The 25,613-nt window shown below is 50.2% G+C and overlaps 2 protein-coding genes across 8 annotated transcripts in view; one reads left to right on the forward strand and one right to left on the reverse strand.

The window, feature by feature from the left end:
* Positions 1 to 1,502: 1,502 nt before the first annotated feature.
* Positions 1,503 to 25,613, reverse strand: part of LOC102452990 (G-protein coupled receptor 4-like) — a 34,422-nt gene continuing 10,311 nt past the window's right edge. The window contains exons 2-6 of one of the 4 annotated variants that reach the window (XM_075914849.1): positions 23,368 to 23,476; positions 19,826 to 19,944; positions 11,381 to 11,528; positions 11,203 to 11,284; positions 1,503 to 2,645 (exon numbers count right to left, since the gene is read on the reverse strand). In XM_075914849.1, coding sequence (XP_075770964.1) covers positions 1,503 to 2,453 — 951 coding nt within the window. In that variant the 5' untranslated portion in view covers positions 2,454 to 2,645; positions 11,203 to 11,284; positions 11,381 to 11,528; positions 19,826 to 19,944; positions 23,368 to 23,476. Of the gene's footprint in view, positions 2,646 to 11,202; positions 11,285 to 11,380; positions 11,529 to 19,825; positions 19,945 to 23,367; positions 23,494 to 25,613 lie in introns of those variants that run through there. The other 3 variants (XM_075914845.1, XM_075914846.1, XM_075914848.1) reach the window with 3 other exon arrangements.
* The window catches only part of RPGRIP1 (RPGR interacting protein 1), a 40,990-nt gene continuing 17,143 nt past the window's right edge, over positions 1,767 to 25,613 (forward strand). Inside the window, exons 1-8 of one of the 4 annotated variants that reach the window (XM_075914843.1) lie at positions 1,767 to 1,882; positions 3,155 to 3,344; positions 15,900 to 15,987; positions 16,875 to 16,971; positions 17,115 to 17,171; positions 22,943 to 23,075; positions 23,341 to 23,648; positions 24,212 to 24,368. In XM_075914843.1, the coding sequence (XP_075770958.1) occupies positions 16,890 to 16,971; positions 17,115 to 17,171; positions 22,943 to 23,075; positions 23,341 to 23,648; positions 24,212 to 24,368 (737 nt within the window). In that variant the 5' untranslated portion in view covers positions 1,767 to 1,882; positions 3,155 to 3,344; positions 15,900 to 15,987; positions 16,875 to 16,889. Of the gene's footprint in view, positions 1,883 to 3,154; positions 3,345 to 15,899; positions 15,988 to 16,127; positions 16,525 to 16,874; positions 16,972 to 17,114; positions 17,172 to 22,942; positions 23,076 to 23,340; positions 23,649 to 24,211; positions 24,369 to 25,613 lie in introns of those variants that run through there. The other 3 variants (XM_075914844.1, XM_075914842.1, XM_075914841.1) reach the window with 3 other exon arrangements.

Genomic DNA, 25,613 nt, shown 5'->3' on the forward strand with positions numbered 1-25,613 from the left:
TGACTGGCGACGCCTGCCAGTGCCAGTACGCCGTGGACCAGGAAGAGAGAGGGGCCGAGAGTGGCGGCACGGCCCTCCCAGTGTTGGCCACGTTGTCAGCGGATGTTCAAAAGAAGCGCCCCTGCTGCAGAAAGGGGTGGCAAGACGGAGCGGTGGGAAGCAAGCAGGAGAGAAGGAAGAAGTGGCCCAGGGCTTTGGAAGGGTTGGTGCATTAAGGGTCTCAACCCCACCAACCTGACCAGTGAATTGAATCCTGGGCCTTAGGGCCCTGGGCCAGGGCTGGGTGAGGGGGTGGGCCCGAGCCCCCCTACCTTCCCCCAGCTGCCAGCGGGCCGAGCAGGCCTGCAACATTGGAGTGTTGTGAGAGACTGTCACCTGATTAGATTTGGCCGACGGATCAGTGTCCTCCCAGCCAGGGAGAACACTGGGGCATGCCCAAGTGGGCGTCGGGACGACGGGGAGCGAGAGGACCTCCCTGGGGCAGAGGACCCTGCCTGCCACATTGCACACATAGAACCCAGATGTGCCACATGTGGCCCACCAGACGGGTAGACAATTCCTCATATCTCTGTTGCTCAGAACTAAGTGGGAATGTAGCATAGACATGAGTGACCTTTCTCTTTGTCCCATCATGGTTAAATTACAGCTTTTTGCTTGCTCTGGGTCTCTCTCCTTTTCCCCTGTGGGCACGATTTCTTTACCTTTCACCCTTTGTGGAGAGTAGGTCTTTTTTTCACCAGCAAAGATCTATGTCTCTATATCCTGTAAGTTTGGATGAATTTCTTCTCCACGCTAACATTAAATGCTAAAGGTCCAGCTTTTAAAATGATGGTACCTGCCTCAGCTTATGTGGGACCTGGAGGTAAAGTCCATGAAGAAACAATGCAGGAAGAAGGACAAAGCCATGGTGGCTGTCTTAAAATGTGCATAAGATCTTCCCCGTGGGTAACTCTGGCACTACCTGTTCTTATCCATCTATATCCAATCCTAGAGCCTAGTCTAGTGGTCTGTGTTAATTCATCATGTGCCCATCCAATGTTGCTACCTTTCCCAATATTATCAATAGCCTCAAAATATTAAATGTTAAAGGCCCATCTTTTGAGATTATATGTTTCCATGAGACTTACTGTTTATTTAAAAGATCACGATAGGTCCCTGATTGCTGTGAAAAACTAGAGCTCTAACCATAAATGCAAAAAGACCTAATATGTAGTATTCATGAACCAATCTAATTATTATTATTTTGTGGCTCAACTCAACCTGTCTCTAAGGTACTTCTCCAAGAGGTTCTGAGTGAATAGAAGTCCCTGGAGGGATCATGTTTCCCTTCATGTTTCTTTGTGGTTACAGGGGCAGAGTTGCTTCATAAAAGGGAAGCAGAGAACAAGGCCAATCCCTGGTCCGATGCAGGGACCTTGACATCCAAATGGATTCCCACCACCTCACTGGGTATCTTATGCATCAGTCTGAACCAGTGTCCACCTAATATTTCCATTCTTGCCTTAATCTACTTGTGACTGCCCCCGATCCAAGACCTTGCAATACAAGTGATTTCCAATTTCTTTCCGCACATCTTTAAGGAGCAGGATGTACAGCAGAGGATCCAAGACATTGCCAAGTGTGGTAAGGCACAGCGCTACCTGATGGTAAAAGAAGAGGTTTGTTTCAAAGAGGCAGAGTTGGCTGTCTTGATCGTATGGAAGCCTCTCTCTCTGGTATTTGTAGAGGGAGGTCACCTGGTAAGGCACACAGAGCAGGAAGAAGGAGATGATGATGAGGGAAATGAATCCGTAGATTTGCTGCTTTTCCTCCTGATCCAGTGATGGCACCTGCCTGAGCTTGTGCAGGACCCGAAGGTAGAAGAAGCCCATGAAGAAACAAGGTAGGAAAAAGGACAAAGGCATGGTGGCCATCTTAAAATATGCATAGGACCTCCCCAGTGGATAACCCTCATTGCAGCGCTCTGGTTCTAGATTCTTCAGCAGTAGACCAATCCCCACGGAACAGACGCTGAGCACCAGCCCCCAAGCCATGGCACTGACCTTGGTGGCACCACATATTGTGTTTAGCCTCCGGAACTCAAGGGGATGGACCAGGCCTATGTAGCGCTCCATAGCAATGAGGCACAGGAAACCATTCTTGGCATAAAAGTTGGTGATGAAGCCCCAGCTGACTGCCAGGCAGGCCTTGAGCCCCAAAACCCAGTTGTGATCCAAATAGCTGTAGTAGATCCAGAAAGGTAGCATCAAGATCTGCAGTAGGTCAGCGACCACCAGGTTCAACATATAGACAGAGAGGACGATGGACTTCTTTATCTGGGATACCAGGACCCACATTGCCAGGCAGTTCAGTGGCAAGCCAGCCCCCAGTACCACAGAGTAGACAGGGATGAGGAAGTATTTGGTGGTGTTAAAGGCCATTGGGCAGGACACAGAAGATGCCGTGCTATTCATTCTACTCAGCAGAGACAGTGGTTGTTACCAAGGGTGTCAGTTGCTGTCCTGCATGGAGGGGGACACAGACCCCTGTTCTCAGGGTCACCACGTGACCACCAGGGTGGAGGCTACATCCAGTTGTCCAGGGAGACTGCCTCAAAGAGGAACCGTCTCACTTAGCTTACTCCCAAGTTGTACTCCTCAAGGGGTCTGTAAGAGAGAGAGAGAGAGAGAACAAGGGCTGGAGGAAAGCAGCAAGGCAGCCCAAGCATCTGACTCTATCCTTTGTTCCTTGCTCTCTTTATCAAACAACAATGGCTGGGATTCCACTGCCAAGAAACCCTTGTGTTGGGATATGAGTTAGAGAACAAGCCTGAAACTAGGGTTTTTAACTCCTTGTTAGTCATGGGCAGCGAGTACCACAGGCAAGGGAAGGCACTACCTTCGCAAAACAGCCTATGCTCTGGCCAGAAAGGGCCATGGTGTGTCTGCTTGGCCAAAAGGTGCTCCCACTGGGTGGGGTCACGCCACCCACTAGGAGGAGGGAAACTGACATTATTGGGTTCTGATAGGAGCATGCAAAACATTATTGCAACCACTTATATATGTTTGCACCAAATCTTGTACATAGTAGGAAAAATGAGATGTTTATAGAGAGCTGATGATTTGTTGATTCTGTTTATGCTGTTTGTGTGCATGTATAATTTTTGTCTTTGAAGTTATGAGTATTGGCTATGTTCTTGGCTGTCTTCAACTGTGTGCTTCTGGGAGATTATCACCAGGCTTCACCCACTTGTTGTGAAAGGATTGCTAGTCAAGTGAATCGGAGTATGACTGATAATGGAACTTAAGTGGTGCCAGTCCACATCTGAGGAACTTTGTTGCTGCTGTGAACATTCGGACCAGCAGGTAAGCAATGGCTTCTAAGGACCGAGTCATGCATGAATAAGTGACCTACTCATATGACAAACTCTATTTTGGAAGTTTCAGAGGGGTGGCCGAGTTAGTCTGTAACAGGAAAAACTTAAACAACAAATAGCCTGCTAGCACTTTAAAGCCTAAGAAAACATGCAGATGGTATCATTAGCTTTCATGGGCACAGCCCATTTCTGGTCATCTGAAGAAGTAGGCCATGGCCACGAAAGCTCATGATACCATCTACATGTTTTGTTAGTCTTTAAAGTGCTACAAGATTATTTGTTGTTTCTATTTTGGAAGGTACTTTCACACAAGGAGAACAATGGAATTCCATCCTCACGGGCACGGGTATAAAGAGGGCCATGGGGGTTCCTCCATCTCTGTCTTCATCTAGTTGTCAGTCATGTCTTTAATCCAGTTCATCACTGCAGGAGCACCTTTGCTATGAATTGAGCTGGGAATGACTGAAGACCCACTGCGTAAGAACTCGTGGCAGTGTAGACAGGCAGCAAGTTTTTGTACAAAAGCAGGCACTTTTGCGCAAAATCTTGCCAATGTAGACACAGCCTAGGTATACCACATTTACCACTTCTCCCTTATTCACAAGACTCATTACCCTATCAAAGAAAGTCATCAGGTTGGTTTGACATGATTTGTTCTTTACAAATCCAAGCTGGCTGTTACCTATCACCTTATTATATTCCAGGTGTTTGCAGATGAATTCCTTAATTATTTGCTCCATTATCTTTCCTGGCACAGAAGTTAAATTCACTGCTTTGTAGTTTCCTGCGTTGTTCTTGTTTCCCTTTTCATAGATGGGCATTTATTTGTCATTTTCCAGTCTTCTGGAATCTCTCCTATCTTCCATGACTTCAAATATGATTCCTAAAAGCTCAGATACCTCCTCTATCTGCTCCTTGAATATTCTAGGGTCCATTTAATCAAGCCCCGGTGACTTGAAGACATCTAACTTTTCTAAGTGATTTTTAACTTCTTTTTTTATTTTATCCTATAAACCAGGGGTGGCCAACCCACAGCTCTTCAAAGGAAAAATTGCAGCTCTTGTACCCACGGCTATTCTGAGTTCCCCTGCTCTGAACGTTTTTCCTTGTCTGGTCTGGGCGCCACAATGGAAGCCTTTTTAGGCCACATGCGGGCAGCACTTTTAGGTTACAGGGCAGCACTCCCCGCCCCCTCCCCCCAACAACTTCTTTCCCTCGGCTCTTTGCACTGTATCTGCCACTATTTTAGCTCTTCGTCTGGAACAGGTTGGCCACCCCTGCTCTAAACCTACTTCATTCTGACTACTATTCACTGTGTTAGGCATTCTTTCATCATAAGACTTCTTGGTGAAGACTGAAACAAAGATCATTAAGCACCTGTGCCATTTCCAAACTTCCTGTTATTGTTTCTCCCTTCTCACCAAGCAGTGGACCTACCCTGTCCCATGTCTTCCTCTTGCTTCTAATATATTTATATGTCTTGTTCCCCTTTGTCTGTAGCTATTTGAGCTCATTTTGTGCCTTTGTCTTTCTAATCTTGCCCCTGAATTGTTTGCTTATATTTATTTTTTGTAATTTGTCCTAGTTATCACTTTTTATATGACTCCTTTTTAATTTTTAGATCATGCAAGATCTCCTGGTTAAGCCAAGACTGTCTTTTGTCCTATTTTCTATCTTTTCTATGCAGCAGAATAGCTTGCTTGTGGACCTTTAATAATGTCCCTTTGAAAAACTGCCAGCTCTCTGCAGTTGTTTTTCCCCTTAGTCTTGCTTCCCATGGGACCTTATCTACCAGCTCCCTCTCAGAAGTGCCCCCAGAAACCTGTTATATTAACAGACAAAGGGTCATGGGGATGTTCAGGGACTGGGGGCAGTAACTTGGGGTGATGGCCTTCCCCAGCTGGGAGTTTATCCCAGCCCATGTTATTAGTGCAAACACTGCAATAGAGCTGGGTTGTCTGACAGGAATTAGTCACAACTTCCTATCCCCCAGAGAGACCGATTGTGTTCTTAAGCAAGAAAAGTTCCCTCCCCCACCCCAAGCTCCCAGCAACCTCGACCCAAATAAGTGATAAGCATGGCTTCCAATTGCATGGTCTCCATTTTGATCAAGCTTTTCCATTGTAACCAGCTGACCTTTACAAAAACAGCTCCCACACCCCCAAGCAGAGCTTCCCACAATTGAAGCGGGAAGAGCTGAAGACTCAGTGAAATCTCTAGGGACTTTGCCACGTAATGAACTTGGAGGCACTTGAAAACTTGTGAGGAGTAAGAGTTCTGGCGCTGATAGGCACCCTCAGTATTCAATTTAGTAGGTCCTTATTAGGACTGCTAAATTGAACCCCGAAAGATCAATCATCGTAGTGTCAATCTTGAGGCAAGTGGCCTCAGAGAGAAAAGATTCATCCAAGTCATAGGCTCTGCTCTAGGGAACGTGAGTTCTAACAGATCACACCTAGGTAAAATCCATCAGGACAAATGCGGGACAGTAGGCTAGGTCCCGAACAATGGAGACACCAGGCTGGACTAAAATCAAGGCAGCTAGGTATGGGCTCCAGGAACTGCACCAAGCATTTGTTAAACATGTTGTAATTCACTCCCTCAAGTCCTGTTTCCAGCCCTCTTCAGCTTTGGCCTTCTTCACCATTGCCTTGCCCTCCTTTCATGATTTGCAGCCGTGCAAAAGAGCATCTTTTGGATTCAGTAGCATTTCAGCCAGTTTGAATGGGTATTAATTGATGTGCAAGGCTTCTTACATATAAAGCACTTCTTGCTGTTGAGCAAACCACACCACAGTGAAGCTGAAGTACACACTCTGACTTATTGCTGCACCATCGTTTCTAAGCCAGGGCCATTGAGTCTGAGCATAAGAGAGGCAGGCTTGACACATGATTATGAATGTAAAGAAAGGACCAGGAAATTCAAACACAGGAAACTGCACCTGAACCACAACTGGGAGACCGCAAAAGGGGTCATGTTACACAATAATCCAAACTGCCCCAGAAACTATCAACTCGTCTGTCTGATGCAGGTACAGTTTAGATCCCAGGGCTGGGATTTTCAAAGAGCCTAAGGTACCGTATTTTCTGGCATATAAGGCAACTGGGCGTATAACACGACCCCCTAATTTTCTAGTTAAAAGATAGGTTTTCGTCTTATACTCGCCGTGTAAGACTACCCCCCCCCCCCCCAAGAGGCTAACCGGCAGCGCCCCTCCGCCTCCCTGGCTTTGCTCCCGGTGTCCCTGGTCTGCTGGAGACGGTCCCCAGCAGACCAGAGGCACCGGGAGCAAAGCCGCAGCAGCGGAAGGGTCCCGCGCCTCTGAGGCTTTGCCAGAGCAAAGCCTCAGAGGCACGGGACCCCGCCGCTGCTGCGGCTTTGCTCCCGGTGCCTCTGGTCTGCTGGGGACCGTCTCCAGCAGACCAGGGACACTGGGAGCAAAGCCTCTGAGGACGCCGGCAGCGGGACAGCCGCGGCGCGCCTGGGCTGCCCCGCTGCCAGCTTCCCCCGAGGCTTCGCAAAGCCGCGGAGGGGCTCGGGCAGCAGGGCAGCCCAGGTGCGCCTGGGCTGCCCCGCTGCTGGATCCCCTCTGCGGCTTTGCTCCGCGTCTTCCTGGTCTGCAGACCAGGGAGACGCAGAGCAGCTTTTCTTGCCCCGGAGTACACGGGCAGCGGGACCGTGAGGTCCCGCAGTCTGTATCCTCCGGGGCGAGAAAAGCCCCGTTCCTACCTGCAAGTCGGGGACTGCCTGTATACTCGGCGTATAAGACGACCCCCGATTTTTGGGGGATGTTTTTTAGCATAAAAAGTCGTCTTATACGCCAGAAAATACGGTATTCGGCCTTTCCAAGTCCATTGACAATGAGAGTTGGGTGCTTAACTCCCCAAGGGCTGGGCTACACATAAACTTGCACGGAAATATCTAAATCACTTTTAATCCCCAACTTTTGTTGTTTCCCTGTGAGTGGATACTCATAAGGGTTGAAGCATGCCCTCTGGCAGTCTAACACAAATAGATTTTTATTCTAAAATATGAGTGTCCATGCACAGACTTGAACTGAAATAGCAAAGCGGGAGATTAAAATTTCTTTAATCATTTTAATGAATCTTTATGTGTAGGAATCAGCTCCAGCATCACGTGAGAAACACTGTATAGGTACCATGTCTGGGTGTCTGTCATCTATCTGATTATATTGTGGGGAGACCTAGCATTCCCCGATGGGATCAGGGCCATGCTATGCTAGGCATTGTACAACCACATAGCAACAGATCTGAAGAGTGAATAATGTAAATAGAGAGGTAGAAAGTGGGTGGCATTAGCCTTGTGTTACGCACGAACTAAACCATCCTATTTTCAGAACAGCTCAGTCCTCAGCTTTTAAAACTCTGGCCATTTGTGCACAGGCCTCAGTGGAAGCCCTGAAAATCTGAGAGTAGAATTAGGTCCTGAGTTTAGATCTGCAGGCAACATTTGAAGTGAAAACCAGCTCGGGTTGTCAAATACATTTATAGCTCAGCTGGGACAATGAATGTATATCCATGGTTCCCCCGCATCTTGAATTCTGCATGCAGGTATGATCACTTCATCTTTAAAAAGATATCTTGGTATTGGAAAAAGTTCAGAAAAGAGCAACAAAACTTATTAGAGGCATGGAACGGGTACCATATGAGTAGAGATTAACAAAACTGGGACTTTTCCGCTTGGAAAAGAGATGATGGGGGGGAGGGGAATATGATCGAGATTGATAAAATCATGACCAGTATGTAAAAAGTCAATGAAGAAGAGTTATTTACTCCTGCCTATAAACACAAGAATTAAGTATCACTCAATGAAATTAATAGGTAGCGGGTGTAAAACAAATAAAAGGAAGTATTCACACAACCCACAGTCAATCTGTGGAAATCCTTGCCAGAGGATGTTGTGAAGGCCAGGTCTTTAACAGGGTTCAAATACACCAATGGCTATTTGCCAAGATGGGTTGGTATGATGTCCCTAGCCTCTGTTTATCAGAACTTGGCAGTGGACTACAGGGATGGATCACTTCATGGTCACCTGTTCTGTTCATTCCCTCTAAGGTACCTGGTATTGACCACTGTCAGATTACAGGACGCAGGGCTTTAGTCTGATCCAGTATGGCTGTTCTTACTAGACGATTTACCCACGGTTGCTCAGATCCTTAACCCAATTAATTTTTGTTTTTCTTCATTTAAATCATTGTGCCAGGGATGAGGGGTTCAGTATGCAGGCTGCCCCAGGGAGAGAAGGCTATCCCAAGACCTCTGTCATTGCAGCAGCTTGGGACCAAGTGAGAAGTACCTCTCCATGGTCTTTGCAGCTCCATCGCGCACAGCTGGGAAAGGGGTGCTTGTACCCCTGCTGAGGCAGGCCAGGTTCATCTGCCCCCTGCATTCCCCAGTGAGAGTGAGGAATGCAGGAAACTGCACTTCTGTCCTGCTCTCTGAGAAAGGGGAACAGCCAGCAATGTCCCTGTACGAATCTTAAGGATTCCTGAATTGAGGGAAGCTCATGGCTGTGACCATCCCAGAGAGGGGTCACGCCCCCAGCCAGCCTCTTACCTGGTGGTTCTGTCTCTGTATGGTTTTTATGAGAAGCAATCCCATTTTCCTGGCACAACCAAGCCCTGACCTTGGTTTAAGTTAGGGTAAGAGGAAACTATACCGAATTTGGTGGTCCTCGCTCTTACCGTTTATGGGGAGTTCTTGAACAAACAGATGGACAGACAAACTCAAATATATAGTAGATGTAAGCACATCACCCTGCGACTGCAGCACCAAGCTCCCATTTCATTCAGCACCCTCAAACCCAAAAGGCTAGGAATGCAGCACCCAACTAAACTGGAATAAACCTGATAAAAGGAAACCTGCATTCCTATGGTGGACATATTGGATTCTGTGTCACTCAAAGAGAAATTACATTAAACCACAACTTAGAAACAGCTCCTAGAAAAATTAAATGGGAAGCATTTAATAGGCAGGGGAATTAAGGAATGGGTTTTTACAGATTTGGACACAGCAAATATATGGCAGAGAGGAAGTGTCTGAAGTGATAATTGAGTGTGGGAAAGAGCCAGAAAAAGCACACCTAAGCTTTCTCCTTGATGTAAACCTAATCAGCATCAGTTCCGAAGATATGTACCAAATGGTGGTCATCTCCATAGATTTTGCTTGTGTTCTCCTAAGTCTGTCCCTTCAATATGAATATGTGCTGTACTCTGCAGATTGGTGGTGAAACTGCTTCCTCTGGAGAGTTTAAGTGTGAATGTCCCCGTGTTTCTTTGCTGTACCTAGAATCAGCATTAGTGGCCCTTGGTAAATTGTTCCTATTTCTTTGTTTAAACAGGAAGGGTAGTTGGAAATGGCATAGGTGCTTAATGACTTCTTTGTTTTGGTTTTTACCTAGAAGATTGATAGTGACGGGATACCTAACATACTGAATGCTAGTGAAAATGGAGCAGATTTGGAAGTTAAAAGAAGAACAAGTTAAAAATGATTTAGAAAAGTTAGATGTCTTCAAGTCACCAGGGCTTGATGAAATGCATCCTAGAATACTCAAGGAGCAGATAGAGGAGGTATCTGAGCCTTTAGGAATCATATTTGAAGTCATGGAAGATAGAGATTCCAGAAGACTGGAAAATGACAAATAAGTGCCCATCTATAAAAAGGGAAATAAGGACAACCCAAGAAACTACAGACCAGTCAGTTTAACTTCTGTGCCAGGGAAGATAATGGAACAAATAATTAAGAAATTCATCTGCAAACATCTGAAAGATGATAGGTAACAGTCCATGATAGCAGTTTGCAAGTCTCTAAAAGGGTGTTACAAGGAGGAAAGAGAAAAATTGTTCTCCTTGTCCTCTGATGACAAGACAAGAAGCAATGGGCTTAAATTGCAGTGAGGAAGATTTAGGTTTTAGAAAAACTTCTCGTCAGGGTGGTTAAATACTAGAATAGATTGCCTAGGGATGTTGTGGAATCTCCATTCTCTGGACATATTTAAGAGTAGGTTAGATAAATGTCCATCAGTGATGATCTGGATAGTGCGTGGTCCTTAAATGAGGACAGGGAACTGGACCTGATGATCTCTCAAGGACCCTTCCAGTTCTAGTACTATATGATTATTTAGGCCATGTTTCAGTTCTGATGGGGCTAGCTTCAACTTCCAGCATTTGGGTTAGACCGTTCTCTGCTAGAAGAATAACCCATTATGAAATATTTGTTACCTTTGTACAGCGGCAATTGTTATGGGGTGACATGGAGGTCACTGGCCATGTGACCAACATTTTCACCACTTACTGGGCTCTTAGAAGACATTTAGGGGTAAATTAGAGCTAAATAACCCACTGAACACTGAAAGGCACAATGGATGGCTGTAAACAAACTTTATGGGACCACGGGAAACTTGGCCACACCCACAAAAAGTTAGACACCCAGCTAACTAAAACCATGCTGGATCAGATTGTGGCGGACTAGAGGTTCAATCTGTATTCAGGATAGAAACACACACACCCAATCTTGTGAGGCTAGCCAACACTCTTTGTTGCTAGATGTAGATATTTACATTGAATCCTATTCAAAGGCAGATTGCTTGTGCCCACCTTCCAGATCCAGATTGCTCTGTGTCCATGACTGATCTGCATTGGACCCATAACCCAAGTGTCTGAAGTGAAATGGAGCCTGCAGTTAAAGAGATTCATAGCCTGCAAAATAGTACTTCCTAAATGAACCAAAGTCCCTGCTAATTTCACTCCGCCAGAGCTATGTAGCCTTACACCTGGGGACTGGGCCCTTCATGCTTGCCCCCCTCATCCCTCCAGTTGCTGCTCTTACCTGCTGACCCATGCCTTGGATTTTGGCTGGCAGCTCTTTGGAGTAGAGAATACTGCTTCAGCTCCCATCAGATCCTTGGAGGCTGGGATATGAGTAATAAAAGCAGGAATTAGATAGCAAGAGGGAAGGTGCCTTTAAATCCCAGAAAGTGCATCTTAGAGGTCAGTAAATCACTCACCATGGGGTCTTGCTACTGTGCTAGGGCTCTGTGACACCCCAGCTCCTCTCTCTGTCTCTGAGTTCTGACAGAAGCAGATGTTCAATATCTGTGGTTTAGCTACGTGACTGCAGATGGAAACGTCTGAGTGAGGCAGGCGCTGACCACACTGCAGACATGAAAGTATGACACAAGCACAGGCTAAGAACGTGAGGCCCACACTGGAAAGTGCAGTTTAGGGTGGTGAAGGAGCCAAATTCAACCCTAAAAGATGAGTGAGTGACAGATGGAGATATTGGGGATAGCTCTTGGCAGAAATCACTTGCCCAAAGGCCAGACAGAACTGTGACCCTTGAACTCTGATGGTGTTTCCTCCGAGACCAGCAGTGTCTCAGGGGGCCAGGGACTGGGAGAGGGGTACTGGTCCTTTTCTCACCACTACTGGATCCACCAAATCTTTCCATGGGGAAACTCATTGATTACCTGTCTGTCGCCATGTCTCAGCCCATTTTCACCAGTTTTGCAGGGGGCAGAACAAGCAACCCACAGTGGCTGCCTTAGAAGAGAAGCTAAGGACTGACAACCATGGGGATGGCACTGCCTCCCTCTGCTCTATAGCGAGGCAGGGAACCCATTACCTTAGCCCCTGAGGTGAAGGCAGCCCCCTGGGGGCTTGAAGCTCTGCTTGTGGCAGGCACAAGTGACTGGCTTTGCTCTGAACAGGATTTGGGAGACAAGATGCTGGCTGATCTGAGTGGGGACAAAGCTGCTAATTCTCACGCTCTTGGGTTCCTCAATTTCAGCTCCCAACTGCAGCTTCCTTTTCAGGTGTTCACACCCACCCCTGCATCACTCACACAACCCCAACACACAGACACCGCACTCTCCCATGACACTCCCCCCACACCACCTACATAGACACGCACACCCTGCCATGACACACAATCCTCACCACTCACATACAGACACGCACGCCTGCACCACTTGCACACCCCCTACCCATGCACAATCCTTATCACTCACACAACCCCTCTCCACATATATTCACACCCTCCCATGACACACAACCCTCACCACTCACACATACAAAAACACAACCTCTCTGCTCAGACACACACTCACCAACAACCCCCTCACCACTCACACAGAGAAATAACTCCTTCTGCACACACGCGCACACACCCACCACTTGCACAATCCCACAGCGCACATATGCACATCCTTCTACCCATACACAATCCTCATCACTGGCACAACCTCTCTGCACAGACACCCACCCCCTCACCACACACACACACACACACCCACAGAAACACAACCTCTGCAATAGACACATGCACACTCCCAACAATCCACATCCCTCATAACCCCACCTACCAGTGCAGCCTCCCACCCTTCACAGCCATCCATATGCAGACACACCCATCCCACACTCACAATCCTGACATTCCCACACAGACTTGTATCCCTCATAACCCTGCACAAACACAAACCCCCTTAAAACACCCTCCACATCCACTATAGACTTACGACAGTCACACAAACACCTCCACTTCCCCATTGTACCGACACCCACCTATATGCACCCCCCCGAGACACTGCTCCCTCCCACACATACACCACCCCAAATGGACTTTACCACTCTTAAACAGATACACCCTATCCCCAAGCCACCCCCACACCCTTCACAACTCCTCAAATACACACACGCAGACACCCCCAGATATGCCACCCCAATCCCCCACATCCCCTTCATAATATCCTACTTTACACCACCCCTCGCCCATTGAGACACATTTGCTTCTCACAGCCCCAAGCCTCTCCCCATGCAGACACCCCCCTGATTCCATCCTGCACAGGCAAACCCCCATACACTTCCTTCCATCTTCCTAACCATGTTCAGCTGCACATAGCTCCCACATCCTCCCACCCATCTGCCATTCAGTCCTTTTGCCTAGCTACATGCACATGCTGCCCCAACACATCCCTCCCCTGGGCAGTCCTACACACCTTGCTATGTGCATGCACACGGTGCCCCAATACATCCCTCCCCCCACATCCTCTTCCTTGGAGCTGCCCCCTGGGAGTCTCCTGCTTGCAGTGCAAAGTGTGGGAGGGAGAAGGAGGAACACTGATGTCAGGGTGTCCCTCCTTCCCCCCCCCCACTTCTGTACCCCATCTCTAAACAGAGAGAAGGGGATGGAGGAAGCTTGGCAATGCATCTCTGTCACACACAGTGTGTGTGTCTGTCATTCTCACAAACACACACTGTCCTTCCCTCTCAGCTCCTGACCCAACACATACATGGGGGGTTGTTACTACTTGTAAAGTGGGTTAGCTTTAGTTTTTGACTGGACCATTTGTGACTGGTCTGTGCACTTCATAACTTTCATTTCTCTCTTACGCTTACATTTAATTCTTTGAGTAGTGAGTTCTAAAATGCCTATTCTGTCATGTCTGGAGTAATTATCTCTGTGGTTAATTGTGCACCTGGAGGTGGCTGGCATGTCCCTACAGCCCCTGAGAATGTCAGAGCAGGGGGACTCCACATGCTGTCCTTGCCTGCTGACACCACTGCTGCAGCTCCCATTGATCAGTAATGGAGAACTGAGACCAGTGGAGGTTGTGGGGTTGGTGCCTGTAGATGAGGGGCAGCACACGGAGCTACTGCTATACATGCCAGCTGCTTGCAGTGGGACAGCCAAACACAGTGCTGCCCCAGGGGATGGGCCAGGCTCCTGCATTAGGAAGGCAGGATAAAAGGACCCCCTGAAAGTGGTGGGGTTGGCCCTGGAGTTCCAGAGAAAAGAGCACTTGGCCACACTCCAGACGCCCTGGCCCAAGACCAGAGCCTTACCCCAGCCTGGTAAAAGTGAATGAGATTGGGGGAGGAAGGGCAGTAAAGTGAGCAGGGTGATGCTTTGGAGAAGAGGGGGGCCAACGAAGCCATGCAAGGGTATGTAGGTTTGAAGTAGATCTTACATTGCACTTAAATTGAAAAAAGTGATCTTGTGCTTAAAAAGGTTGGAGACCACTAACGTAGAGGGAAGGGCTATGGGTGGGCTGGGGAGTAGGGTTGCCGGTGTCCAGTTTTGAACCTGACAGTCCAGTATTTGAGCTTTCTGTGCAGGAAACAAATTGAGAAAACAGAAATGTCCAGTATTTTCTAAATCAGATGTAACGTAGTTTGTGATGTCATATCAAGTGTGTCTGGGATTTTCATTGGAACCATCTGGCAGCCCTACTGGGGAGGTACATGTAGCCACTGGGGAGCCCTTGGGGGAGGAGCCATGTCTTGGGAGGACAGTGCAGGGGGAGGGGTGTAGCATGGTGCAACTCTGCCACTGGCACCTCCTGCTGGACACTCAGGAATTAGCTTTTCAGCTCTGGAGCGCCCCCTTTCTGCTGTTACCTGTTTTCCCCTCCACCTCTGTGTTAGGACTCACGTGCCTCTCAGACCATGGCATTCTCCCCTCTGGGTACTGCCCTGCTCTCACGCTCTGGGGTCCTCTCCCTCGGGGAACCCCCACTGCCCACCCTGCCTCTGTGACCCAAAGCCAGTCTTCATCTAGCCCCGGCCTCAGGGGAAAACTGCAGCCTGACTTGGCCACTCATCACTGGCAAGGGGGTGTGGACCTGCTGCCTTTGCCTGCCCTGGCTGGCTCAGGCCTTGCGTCAGGCCCTGCAGCCTGGGAACTTGCCTGGCCAGAGCTTGCCCCAGCCCTGCTGTAATCCAGGAAGCCTCTAGCTTCCCTGACAGCCAGGTCTCTCCTGCTCTCCAGTTAGAGCAAGAGTGAGGCCGAGTCTCTTCCCCAGTCCAGGGGCCTTTATTTCTACTGCCCTCAGCTGGACCTAAGGCTATGTCTACACTGGCAGAGCTGCCCGCCCACTCTTGCACAAGAAATTTACAGTAAAATGTGGGAAGAGAGGGTTTCTTTTCTAACTAGTGTAAGCCCTTTTATGCAAGAGGGCAGTGTGGACACATGGCAGGGATTCTTGCACAAGAAAGCCCGATGGCTAAAATGGCCAAGAGAGCATCCACGCTGCCATGGATGTTCTTGCGCAAAAACACATGGCAGTATGGACCTGTTCTTGTGCAAGAACCCACCGGTGTAGACATAGCCTAATTGGCTAATTCATGCCACAGCTCCACCCTCTCCCAGGGCTGGGCTTTAACCCTTAAAGGGCCAATGCAGGGCACAGGGGGAGGACCTGTGGCAGAGCTGGGGGGCTGAGGGTGGAAGTGTGTCTAGCACTTGTCTGGTACAGCATCAGTAAAGACCTAGAAGGGGCTCCCTGCCAAAGGCCTCCTGCCCAAACCCGGTCCCAGGCCCCACTTCCTGCCCAGGGTCGTCTCCCCACCCCATTCCTTGTGTCCCCTGGGGCTGTTCCCACCCCCAACCAGTGCTCTCCTGGAGTCCAACTGCATGAAGAGCATGCCTGGGGATTTACCCCTCTCTGCTTCATCTCCTGGCCTTCCCTCCTCACGTCCTAATGAGCTTACACAGTTGAGGATTACAGGAGATTTGCCTTCTGCCAGGCAGCGGCTGGATGGGACTCCCACGGGCGCAGGGCAAAGCACTGTGACCAGGGGCAGGAGCAGAGGGAAGGAGACAGAGACAAGCCAGGTGAGAGACCGCAGGGCTGAGGGAGCAGGGGATCTGTGAGTTGGGACCAAAGGTGGGGGAGCCCAGGGCTGGGGTAGGAGGAAGGCTCTGGGTTGGGGAGGGGAGCATGAGGACTGCTCAGTAAGGGTCATTGGCAGGAATTTGGGGGTAGCCCTGGGCTGCAGGTCTGGAGTGGGGCATTGGCAGAGCTGTGCTTAGGGTACAGAGCCCAGGGCTGAGAGAGCAGCAAACGGAGAGCAGGGCCTTAGCAGAGTTCATGGAGCCCTGGCTAGAATAGCACAGGGGTGGTGGGCTGGGAGTGAGGGGCACTGACAGAGCTGTGGGGCACCTGTCTGGCCTATGAGGTTTCAGCAGAACTGGGGCAGCAGGAGGATGTTTCCACAGCAGCTGGCTGCTCACGCTGGTTCTTGTGCCATATCCCTGCCCCTAACTGGCCTGGACTCTTCGTGGACTTGCACTGTTGACAGATGGGAGCAGTTTAGCTGGGAAGAAAAGCCTCTTCCAGAGCTGCCAAGACAGATCTCTCCAGCAAGGCTGGTAGGAGGAAGCCACAGGAGAGGCACTGGGGTGGGGGCATCGTCAAGCATGGTTACTGCTGCTCCTAGCACCCAGGGCAGCCACTGCCCATGTAGGGGTGGCACAGCCAACACAGATGTGGGGCCAGAAGACCCAACCCCAGAGCTGAGCTGCTCAAGGGGGGGAGGGGGAGGGGGAGCATGTTGCCTTGCTATCCCATGGATCCTGGCTAAAGAGACAGCTGCCAAACCAAGCCCTGGTGGTGCCTCTCCCCCAGTGTCCATGCTGCTGCTTTGCTCCCTCTGGGCCAGGACCGCCTGCTATGGGACCTCTGAGGGCCACCAGTCTCCACTTCTCTCCCTGTGTTGCAGACTAGGCTTTCTGCCATGGCCGTGTCACTGCTCCTGCTGGATGAGACAGCCGGAGACCTGCCTGTCAGAGACAGCAGCCCAAAGCGCTCAGTTCAAGGTCAGGGCCACGTCAATATGGCAACCCTGGGATCCCCAACCTCTTAACCCCCCAGGCTGCTCTCTGCCCCTCCCTGTCCCCAGGCTCACCCCTGCTGCCCATGGCAAAGTGATGCTCTAACTGCCTTCTTGGTGATTTCCTAGACGTGTCGGCCACTGCTCACCCCACAAAGGCCCAGGGACTGAAGACTCGGATGAGAGGTGAGCAAGATGGCTGTGTGGGGTTTGGGTCTGGCAGCATGGCACACAAAGAACCCCCATTCTGTCACCACCCCACCCTCAGGGACAATGGGAGCACAGACAGGACTCCCCATGTTATGCTGATCATCTCCAAGGGTTCACATCTTGGCCATCTGTGATGGCTTTGACACTTCTCCTTCCCTCACGCCAAGCAATTTTACAGACAATTTCAGCCAAAGGATTAGTTACCAAAGAAATGAGAACTTTGTGTGATGGGGTGCAGTCACAGAAGACCCCTTAGGATTGTTCTCCAGTGGGCTGATCACATCATTGGTGCCCACTTCCTTGCTCACTGGGGCTCCTCACCACCTTTTCCTGCTGGGCCAGATACTGGTGTCTCCACCAGACAAGGCACAGAGCTGGGGTGACCACCCCCTTGCAGAGCAACACAGACACTGAACCAGCTCAATTCTAGGGCTGAGCAGCCAGGAACCAACCCCAGAATGGGACCCAAACCCCCTGAATAAATCCATTTTCCATCTGAGGAAGTGGGTCTGGCCCACGAAAGCTCATAATCTAATAAACCATCTTGTTAGTCTTTAAAGTGCTACATTGTCCTGCATTTTGCTTCAACTACCCCAGACTAACACGGCTACATTTCTATCACTATTCTCCATTTTCCCTGTATATGAGCTTTAGGGAGGGTAGACTCTTTAGGTAATCCCCTTTTATCAAGGAAACAGATGCACAGTGGTTGCCTCCCCCATCCCCAACAATTATTTACACTGGGCCTGATAGTAAACAGAAATGTTGTTATTAAGCACAAACCGTTGGATCTAAGTGGTTGTAAGTGAAAACAGACAGGCTGTGTCTACACTGCAGGCTTCTTGTGCAATAACGTGTCCACACTGCCATGTGCTTTTGCACAAGAGCATCCACGGCAGTGCAGACGCTCTCTTGTGCAAGAAAGCTCTGATGGCCATTTTAGCCATATGGGTTTCTTGCGCAAGGAACCCCTGTTCCCGTCCACACTAGCCTTTTTGCACAAGAGCTCTTGCGCAAAAAGGCTTATTCTTCATGGGGAGAGGAATAACTCTTGCGCAAAAAGCCCTCTCTTCTGACGATCTACTGTAAACTTTCTTGGGCAAGAACAGGCTTGTAGTGTGGACGTACTGCAAGTTTTTGCACAAGAACTGCTGTTCTTGTGCAAGAAGCCTGCAGTGTAGACAGAGCCACAGAACAAAGTAAGTTATAAATTAAAATGAAAATAAAAACAGCTACTTCTATATACTTATTATATACAGACTCTAAAAAGCTGTTCTTATTTCAGGCATAATCCTCAAGTTAGAGAGGAACTCTTTCACTCTGACTTGGGTCTCCAGCCCTCTTTATAACCTTTTAGCGTGTTCCGGGCCATCTCCCAGGGCTAGAAGTTTTTAGTCACCAAAACTGGGTGTTTTCCCTGATAAGTCACACTGTAGTGTGAACGCACCCTGGCTATGTCTACACTGGCAGCTTCTTGCACAAGAGTTCTTGTGCAAAAAGTCTTCCACAAGAGCCCATCTACACTGATGTGCCTTTGCACAAGGCATCCATGGCAGTGTGGATGCTCTGTTGTGCAAGAAAGCTCTGATGGCCATTTTAACCATAGGGGCTTCTTGCACAAGAAATTCATGTTGCCTGTCTACACTGCCCTGTTGCGGAAGAGCTCTTGCCATGAGGGCTTATTCCTCGTGGGGAGAGGAATAACTCTTCCGGAAGAAGCCCTGTTTTTCAATGCTATACTGTAAATTTACTTGTGCAAGAACACACCTGCAGTGTAGACATCGGGCAAGTTTTTGCACAAGAACAGCTATTCTTGCGCAAGAAGCTGCCAGTGTAGACATAGCCCCATTGTTTTGTCACCAGAGGGCAGGTTTTGGTGACAAAACGTGCCAGAGTAGACAAGGCCTTAGTTCTTACTGGGGAAGTGCCTTTTAACAAGCCCACCTTCCTACCACAAAAGGCACATAGAGCCACCCGAACCCAGGCCTTACTGCGGACAAAGGACCATCCAGAGCCTCTCAGGAATGGGTAAGCACTGCCTCCTTGTCTGGAGGAGTAAGCCCAACAGACAGACACAAATACAGACTTTCTGTGCTGTGGCTCCCCCAGCACCAAGTCTCACATCTTCTTTCACACAACCTCTCCAGCCCATAACAGACCCCACTTCAGTTCCTCTCTGGCTCACACTGCCCCCAAATGAGGCTTTTTAGGCTAGAGTCAAAACTGCCTTTCCTGTGTCTGTGGCTAACACTGTGCTTCCCAGCTTTACTTCCTGTCACTGCTGCTGTGTGGGACCCACACGTGGGGTCTGGCTGGCATGTCCTGTGTCTTCTCTTGGCCAGATTCCAAATGTAGGCCCTCAGCCTCCAGGCCCTCCAACTTCTCACCTTTTCTATCATGGACTGGCTCAGCAGGAAGATTTTGCTAGCTCTTCCTCTAGCAGCAACCGCAGCTGCCCCAGAACTGGAAGGGACCTCGAGACGTCATCAAGTCCAGTCCCCTGCCCTCACAGCAGGAGCAAGCACCATCTAGACCATGTCTTCCAGCAGGGCAGGTGTCACATGAAGGGGTTTAGGGGCACTGCTGAGAGTCAAACCAGGGAGAATTGCTTAGAAAACAGGGCTACTTACAGTTCAGGACTGGGGGTTCTTCACCATAAGGCACCAGCCCAGTCTGAAAAAATACTTCAGCTGCCAATGTGGCCAGCAAGATATCAGACAAGCAATTCCAACAAATGCTCCAGCTTCTCCTGTACAATTGGGCAACAAAATGGCAAATGAAAATTAATGTGGATAAGTGTAAAGTCATGCACATTGGGAAAAATAACCCCAACTATATGTACAGTATGATGGGGGCTAGTTTGGCTACGACAAATCAGGAAAGAGATCTTGGAGGTATCGTGGATAGTTCTCTGAAAACTTCCACGCAGTGTGCAGCGGCGGTCAAAAAGGCAAATAGGATGCTAAGAATTATTAAGAAAGGGATAGAAAATAAGACCCAGAATATCTTACTGCCCCTGTATAAAACTATGGTACTGCCACATCTTGAATGCTGTGTATAGATGTGGTCTCCTCACCTCAAAAAAGATATTTTGGCCTTGGAAAGGGTTCAGAAAAGGGCAACTAAAATGATTAGGGGTTTGGAACGGGTCCCATATGAAGAGAGGTTAAAGCGACTGGGACTTTTCAGTTTAGAAAAGAGGAGACTGAGGGGGGATATGATAGAGGTCTATAAAATCATGAGTGGTGTGGAGAGGACGGATAAAGAAAAGTTATTTATTAGTTCCCATAATAGAAGAACTAGAGGACACCAAATGAAATTAATGGGTAGCAGGTTTAAAACTAGTAAAAGAAAGTTCTTCACTCAGCGTGTAGTCAACCTGTGGAACTCCTTGCCAGAGGAGGCTGTGAAGGCAAGGACTATAACAGGCTTTGTCTAGACTGGCAAGTTTTTCCGCAAAATCATCTGCTTTTACGGAAAAACTTGCCAGCTGTCTACACTGGCCGTTTGAATTTCCGCAAAAGCACTGACGATCTCATGTAAGATTGTCAGTGCTTTTGCAGAAAAACTATGCTGCTCCCGTTTGGGCAAAAGTCTTTTTCCAAAAGACGGTTGCGCAAAAGGGCCAGCCAAAATGGCGATCGGACTTTTTTGTGGAAAAGTGCGTCTAGATTGGCCACGGACGCTTTTCTGCAAAAAGTGCTTTTGCAGAAAAGCGTCCTGCCAATCTAGACGCTCTTTTCCGAAAACTTTTCCGTTAAAAGCATTTCCAGAAAATCATGCCAGTGTAGACGTAGCCACAGAGTTTAAAGAGAAGCTAGATAATTTAATGGAGGTTAGATCCATAAAAGGCTATTAGCCAGGGGATAGAAATGGTGTCCCTGGCCTCTGTTTGTCAGAGGCTGGAGAAGGATGGCAGGAGACAAATCGCTTGATCATTGTCTTCAGTCCACCCTTTCTGGGGCACCTGGTACTGGCCACTGACAGAAGACAGGCTACTGGGCTAGATGGACCTTTGGTCTGACCCAGTACGGCCATTCTTATGTTCCACAACCAGTACCACACCTTACACGGAGAGGTTCCAGTCTCACCAAATCCAAACAGGTTCTTTTGATCCCAAAGGACCAGCCACATTCCCAGGTCAGTTTATACCTCAGCTCTTACCCAGAAGAGCCCACTGTGTCAATCCTTTAGACTCTAACGGGTTATGGAAGGAAAGAAGGAAGGAGTCATGGGATGGGCACTCACCACTGTGGGTGCCTCCTGCAAGACTCTGGGAGCAAGCTTTGCAGCTCTGGAGCACTCCTTTCTAGCCACTATCTCCACCACTTTCTGTTAGGACCCACATCCCTCCCCTCTGGGTACTGCCCTACTGCAGTGTTCCTCACTCTCTGGGAACCTTCATCCCCCACTGTGCCTCACTGACCCGCTGTCAGTCTTTCCCTCGCCCCGCCACATGGGTAAACTGCAGGCTGACATGGCCACACAGCGGACCTGCTGCCTTTGCCTGCCCTGACTGCCTCTCTTGCTTCAAGTCCTGTAGCCTGGGTGCTTGCCCAGCCACAGCTTCCCCAGCCCTGCCATAAGTCAGGAAGCCTCTAGCTGACCTAGCAGCTAGGTCCCACCTACCCCCAGTTAGAGCAAGAGTGAGCCTGTGTTGTGCCTCCCTTCCAGGAGCCTTTATTTATACTGCCCTCAGCTGGACCCTAATTGGCTAATTCCTGCCAATTCCTGCAGGCTCCACCACTCCAGCCCTCTCCCAGTTCACAATTGATGGGTGTGGCCAGTTGATAATCTCCAGGAAACAAATGTTTGAAATACAAATACAGAGCCAATACTCATAACTTCAAATACAAAAATCAGACAGGCATATGAATAGCATAAACAGAATCAGCAAAGCATAAGCTTTCAATAGACACCTCACATGACCCACTTCGTACAACATTTGGGACAAGCACACAACAGTGAGCGCAACAATGTTCTGCATGTTTATATTAAAAATCCAATAACATTTCACTGGGTCCTGCTCTCACTCTCTGAGCTGTGTCATAGCCCTGTCCCTGGTGGTGCTCAATAAGCACGTTGCTCTTGGACTCTGCCTTGTGCGGTAGGTCACCCATTCTTCTGGTGCCCCACAAGTTCCTTTCTTTTAATTGCAGAGACTCTGCCCCACAAGGTCCCACTCTTCCCAGAACTCAGAACATAAGAACACAGGAATGGCCATACAGGTCAGGACAAAGGTCCATCTAGCCCAGCATCTTGTCTTCTGACAGAGCCCCAAAGGGAATGAAAAGAAACAGGGTGTCAAATGATCCCTCCCCTGTCATCCATTCCCAGCTTCTGACAAACAGCAGCTAGGAGCACCATCCCTGCCCATCCTGGCTAATAGCCATTGATGGACTTGTTCTCCATGAATTTAACATCTGAACCCCATGAAAGTCCTTGTCTTCACAACATCCTCCGGCGAGGAGTTTCACAGGTTGACTGTGTGTTGCGTGAAGAAATACTTCCTTTTGTTTGTTTAAAATTTGCTACCTATTAATTTCATTGGGTGGGCCCCTAGTTCTTACATTACGGGAACAAGTAAATCACTTTTCCTTATTCGCTTTTTCCACACCGGTCATGATTTTACAGATAGGAGTTCTTGATCCCAGCCCCGCTCAATTGAGCCACTTGCCCTTTCTGGCCATCAGTCCCCATAGGGCCTTGTCCGTGCCAGCCCCTGGCTCCTCATTCCCTGCTTTCAGCATCAGTGGCATGGACGCGGCAGCAAGTGAGCCAGATGAGCCAGGCCGAGCTGGAGGATGGGTTTCTGCGTCTACATGATGAGAACCTGGTGCTGAAGGAATTTGCCTGTAAACAGGAGGACAGGATCAAGAGGTACTCTCCCATCAGCTCTGTCCCTGCTGGGATCCTAGTCAGGCTGGGGCAGGGTAGCGTATGCAGGGATTTCACAGGGAGTATGGGTGTGTATCTGGAGTTAGCCTCATTCACTCCCCACGCCCCTGGGGGAGGCTGGACTTCCCCAGACGCAGACAGGCTCAGGGACGCACAGGGGGTGGGTAAGACAGGGCAGTGACAGCATGTGTGCAGGGATGAGGCAGCTGGATTAACCCTGGGTTCATTACCTGTTCTTCCTCTCCAGGCTAGGCAGCAAGCTGCTGAGACTTACCCATGAGCGGGCCCAGGGGCTGGGCAAGCCGGGCAGCAGGGCCAGGTGGTCGGGCCGGGAGCTGGAGCGGGAGGCATCCCTGGAGGAGCTGCAGGAGCGGGTGTGGGACCTGGAACGGCGCAATGAGGGGCTGCGGAGCCAGCTGCTGTTCTACAGGCAGCAGCTGCTGCTCCAGGGTTGCAGACGCCCCGGGCCCTACAGCTCCATCCAAGCCCGGGTGGACACTGGGCTCCGGCGGGCCCACACCGCAAGCGGGAGGGTGCCTGAGAGACGTCCCAGAGGTGAGGGGGATGGGGCAGGACATGGGGGGGGGGGGAGAAATCAGCATTCCTCACTTGTGCAGCCACCCAGGAGAAATTCCGTCGCCACCCAGCTGATTAGCAGAGTGCCCCCAGCCAGCAGAATGTGTTTGTACTGGTGGTGCACAGCCACAATTGCCTTAGTGCACAGAACATTTATTCCACATGTGGGTGGAAATAATTAGAGGGAACACACAGTTCCTCACCGCTGGATCTTGAACCAGTCTCTCCCCAAGAACAGGGTGGGCCACCCAGGGATCCCCTCCCCATGGGAAAAGTTGGGAGCCCAAGGGCTGTGTAAATGAGGGGATCCCACCTGTGGGAGAAGGTCTAGGGGTAGCAGAAGCTCTGGTGAAGAGCTGATGGGATGAGCCATCCTGGCCTGTAGGCAAGCCCTTCCCCAGCTCTGCCTCTGTGTAGGGGAGTAGGCTCACAAGTGAAATGAGTCTGCCGGCCTCAGCCCAGTCCCCTAGGAATCCTTTGCCCCTACCAGTGTAGCATCAGGAAGACATAAGTCCTCTTCCTGCCTCTTCCTTCTACTACAGGGATGCGGGAGCATGGGCCAAAGGCCAGACCTACCCACACGGCTCCCCCCCGCTACAGCCAGCACATTGCAGAGGGAGCAGCAGCCCACACTGAGCAAATCCACGTCCCTCCCTCACCCAGCACCACGGAAGGGACAGTGGCCCCTGAATCCCAACTGTGAGTCCTTCCGCAGCCCCACGTCCATTCCCTCAGCTGCCTCTTCCCACCCAGCAGTGGGGCAGAGGTGTCATATGCCACCATCAGAGACCTCGCGGAGCCCTACACAGGCACACCAGCACATGCCAACTGTACGGTGGCTCCAGCCTGCAGCCTATACTCCTGGGCCTCTGCCAGGCTCTTCAGAAGACCCCACCCTGCCAGACTCTGAGTATCCACTTCCTGTGCGCTTGTGAGCCAGTTTGTCCCTTAATAGGCGAATTAGCTCTGCCCTCCTCAGCCCCAGGCTGGCCCAGGACACACCACTCACCAGGCAGGCCTGGGGGCTAATCGGGGTAACAGTGACCCAAGGAGGAGGACACACGCCCTCTCCAGCCTCTGTCATCCTCTCCACCCAGCTGTCTGCTCTACAAACCGGCATTCCAGCCCCCTGCTCCCTCTGGGGTCAGAGTGAGGTCACTTTCCGTGCTTGTGTCCTCTGATTCTGCCCCCCAACTTCCATAGGGGTTGGAGCAGCATCCCCCCCCAGGTCCTTCTCTCCTCATAGTCCCTGCCCCCAACTCCGAGAAGCATCAACACAGCACCCCTCCCCCCCGTCCTTCTCTCCCCATAGTCCCTGCCCCCAACTCCGAGAAGCATCAACACAGCACCCCTCCCCCCCGGTCCTTCTCTCCCCATAGTCCCTGCCCCCAACTCCGAGAAGCATCAACACAGCACCCCTCCCCCCCCGGTCCTTCTCTCCCCATAGTCCCTGCTCCCAATTCCCAGAGGCATCAACACAGCACCCTGTTCCCGGTCCTTCTCTCCCCATAGTACCTGCCCCCAATTCCCAGAGGCATCAACACAGCACCCCTCCCCCCCGGTCCTTCTCTCCCCATAGTCCCTGCTCCCAATTCCCAGAGGCATCAACACAGCACCCTGTTCCCGGTCCTTCTCTCCCCATAGTACCTGCCCCCAATTCCCAGAGGCATCAACACAGCACCCCTCCCCCCCGGTCCTTCTCTCCCCATAGTACCTGCCCCCAACTCCGAGAAGCATCAACACAGCACCCCTCCCCCCCGGTCCTTCTCTCCCCATAGTACCTGCCCCCAATTCCCAGAGGCATCAACACAGCACCCCTCCCCCCCGGTCCTTCTCTCCCCATAGTCCCTGCCCCCAATTCCCAGAGGCATCAACACAGCACCCCTCCCCCCCGGTCCTTCTCTCCCCATAGTCCCTGCCCCCAACTCCGAGAAGCATCAACAC

Source organism: Pelodiscus sinensis, unplaced genomic scaffold (assembly GCF_049634645.1).
Source record: "Pelodiscus sinensis isolate JC-2024 unplaced genomic scaffold, ASM4963464v1 ctg132, whole genome shotgun sequence".
Lineage (NCBI taxonomy): Eukaryota > Metazoa > Chordata > Testudines > Trionychidae > Pelodiscus > Pelodiscus sinensis.